General features: G+C 54.0%; 1 protein-coding gene across 1 annotated transcript; it reads right to left on the bottom strand.

Annotated features, from left to right (window-relative positions):
• Nucleotides 1-477: 477 nt before the first annotated feature.
• Nucleotides 478-3,154, bottom strand: LOC100835824 (protein indeterminate-domain 11). Its single transcript, XM_003565407.4, has 3 exons — nucleotides 2,356-3,154; nucleotides 1,856-2,255; nucleotides 478-1,754 (listed from the first exon to the last, which is right to left on the bottom strand). The coding sequence occupies exons 1-3, from the start codon at nucleotides 2,498-2,500 to the stop codon at nucleotides 899-901; spliced, it is 1,401 nt and encodes a 466-aa protein (XP_003565455.1). The 5' UTR covers nucleotides 2,501-3,154; the 3' UTR covers nucleotides 478-898.
• Between the last annotated feature and the right edge of the window lie 264 nt (nucleotides 3,155-3,418).

Genomic DNA, 3,418 nt, shown 5'->3' with positions numbered 1-3,418 from the left:
CACCGTTGAGCAAGTATATATACATAAAATGAACAAGAGACATGATTTATGATATTTTGGGTATATGATCATTAATTAACGAAGTTACATCTGCAACAGGGGAGCAAATTAAGTTACCCAGGTAGTGTTAACCATTTAAAATTTCATGTTACCAACAATGTGTAATGCTCTGACGTATTGAAAATAGTGGCATCTGGTCATTTGTACTGTTCAGCAGTGTACTGTAGGCCACTTCTACAGCCTACAGGTACCGAGTAATATTTTTTTTGCCCCAACTTTTTAGTTATACAACCACACTGTTTGACAATGATATACTGTACTCTACCATATATCAGTTCATTTACAGTATGGCATAAATGAATACTCCCAAATGCACTATAACGATATGATTGGAAATTGGAAGAAATGTCTCTGCATTTACTAAGTATATATCAAATTTAGCCGACAACAGGCGTTGTAAACTGAAGTACTATGTACTAGGATTAATACGGGTAATTACGAGCATGACTTTATGAGAATAAGGGCTAAATCTTTATTTATTACAACGGGGAACATGAATTGACTATGGTATATAGCATGGACAAATAATACTTGTACGTTTTGCAAGTTCCGTATCTATAGCTCTCCTCCATTGCATTTGGACAGCGCATTCCTCATTTCCTCCCAAAAGAAGATCAAATGGAGTACGCAGTAAACAAAAAGAACGAACTAGATACTATCGACCTGACTCCACTTACCCGGTGATTAACCTTTGTCTTTTGTGATGGAGGAGCAATGCCAGGCCTTCGAAGACGTACAATGAGTAGTCCACGAATGGCGCGTCACATTGGATTGTTTGGCTCAGCTCATCGAACGATTAATGGCGATCCAGCCGATTGCGAATTAAGTTGATCGCTAGCTAGCCATGCCATGGCTTGCTGCCGCTCTGATGGTGTCCGCCGCCTTGCTGATCATACACCACCGCCGCCGAGGCCGAGGCCGAGGCCGACGTCGGCATGCCGCAGGGATCGAACCCGGCCATGCCAAGCATGTCCCCATGGGAGAAGGCCCGGAGCCCCAAGAAGTCCCTCGTGAGACCGTCGTTGCCGCCGGCAGCTCGGTTCGTCCTTGGCAATTGCACGCCGAATCCGGCGCCAATGGCAGTGGCAGTGCCTGTCAGGTTGTTGGCGTTGTTGCTAGTGGTAGCAACAGCTTCTAGTACTGGTGCATTGGTGCTGAGGGTGGCCGCGGCCATCTGGCCTTGGCACGACGGGCGGCTGAGCGTGGCGCCCATCTGCGCCGCCTTCTGGAGCAGCGCGGTCGCCGACATGTGCGCCGGAGCCGGAGACGAGAACGCGAAGGAGCTCGTGCCGCCGCTGCCTGGCCCTGGCTGCTGCTGCGTGCTGCTGCTCTCCGCGGCCGGCGTCCCGTTGACGAACATGGCCGGGGACGAGGCGCCCTGCTCTCCACCGGCCATCTCAATCTGCTGCTGCTCCGACAGCCACGACGACGGCGCGAATTGCTGCTGCTGCTGCTGATGATGATGATTCTCCCTCTTTAGGCACAGTTCGTGGATCAGCTGGCTCCCTTGAAGATGCTGCTGCTGCTGCGCCGCCGGGTCCAGCACCGGCATCTGGAACCCGGCCTCGTCGCCACCGGCATGCGAGAAGAGCATCCCTTGAACTTGAAGCTGCTGCTGCCCCTCCACTGTGGCCCTCGCGCTCTCCTCCGCCAGCGCGTCGCAGAACGCCCTGTGCGTGATGAAGCTGTCCCTCCTGCATGCACAACACACACACTGACACACGATCAGCAAGACGAAGATCATCGAAGAACAAATTAACCCAAGGAGGAAGAAGAAGAAGGATCAAGAACGTGCCGTGAGAAGAGGGTGCCGCAGTCGCAGCGGTACTCGCGGGTGCCGCAGACCTTGGAGTGGGCCTTCCAGTCGGACTGCACGGCGTACTTCTTGCCGCACCGGTCGCACCTCCACCGCTTCTCGCCGTGTTTCCGGGAGAAGTGCTTCTTGATCCCCGTGAGGTCGCCCAGCGCCCTGGCCGGGTCATGGTGCACGCACCCGGGTTCCGGGCACACGTACACCTTCTTCCGCACCGCCTCGTTCGGGTTCCGCTGCTTCAGCTTCCACGGCAGGTTGTGCCCTCGCCGGTGCAGCTGCAGGTTCTGGTCCCGCTGGAACCCCTTGCCGCAGATCTCGCACACGTACCGGTTCGTCGCCATCAGGGCTCGCGGCGACAGCGCGATCACCTCCGCCTCCGGGTCTGTTGTCGTTTGTACCATCGTCAGAAAAACTCGGAATTTTAAGGTCGAAGTTCAACCGATTCTTGTCTTTCTTGATTCGGATCAGGTGTGTGTGTGTACCTGGATTGCCGGGGAGGCTGCGCTTCTTCTTGGAAGGAGGAGGGAGCGGGTGGGAGGAGACGCTGGTCTGGTCGCCGGACGCCGAGGTCAGGTTCGACATGTTCTCCTCCGCCTGCTGGATCGTCGCCAGATCCTTGAGCATCATCTCCAATTCTTGATTGAACTTCCTTCTTCAATTCCCCCCTGATCGATTGATCGATCGATCCGACGCAAGCCACGTAGTACCAATCAGTCGAGCAGCGGCTGCTTTGCAACTGCAGAATTCAGCGACAAGACAACTCTGCTGGGATCAGATCTCGCGGCCGGGCGATCTGATCCTGATCATGTGCAGCAGCAAGCAGCTTGCTTGCCTGCGGTGGTGGTACTTGCAGATCGCCCACGCGGCGCGGTATCGTCCTGCCGCGGTGGTGGGGACGGATAGTTAGCTTACTACTCCAGCTGATCTCTGAATCTTGAGGTCCGGGGCTAGTCCTGACTAGCAAGCGTATACCGCATAGGTGGAATCATGGAGCTGAGTAGCTGACTGACTATAGTGAGTAAGAACCGAGGTGAGGTTCCTGTCCTCAGCTAGCTAGCTGATGGAGTGATCAGGCAATCGGATTAACGTCCCCGGTGGACGAGCTGGTGGTGGTAGTAGCTAGAGTGGGGTTGGAGGAAGAAGCTACGCTAGCACTAGCACTAGCACTAGGGTTGATTGCTTGTTTGCTTTGCTAGAGAGAGAAGAAATTAGGAGAGCTAGGGATGCGGATGAGGGAGGCAAGCGCAAGTGTCCACCCATTCGGTCCCCGCGATCACACACCGGGGTACACTACTCTCAAGTCTCTCTGAACCGAAACGAGGGCCCACGTCAGCAGTGTCCTTTCCTTTGGTCTCTCTCTATCACTTGGGCTGCACTAGGCTCGAGAAATCCCTCCCCTGTACCTTCTGTCACTGCTCGCTAATCCCATTCCGGCCAGGGAGGTTAATAATGGGTTCTTGTTCTGCAGTGCTATCGAACAGTGCTACAGGCCTAGAATTGTGGATCTTGTGATCATTTTTGCGAGCCCTTTTTTTCTCTTTCTCG

Source organism: Brachypodium distachyon, chromosome 2 (assembly GCF_000005505.3).
Source record: "Brachypodium distachyon strain Bd21 chromosome 2, Brachypodium_distachyon_v3.0, whole genome shotgun sequence".
Classification (NCBI taxonomy): Eukaryota; Viridiplantae; Streptophyta; class Magnoliopsida; order Poales; family Poaceae; genus Brachypodium; species Brachypodium distachyon.
This window is presented reverse-complemented; position numbering and strand designations above follow the sequence as displayed.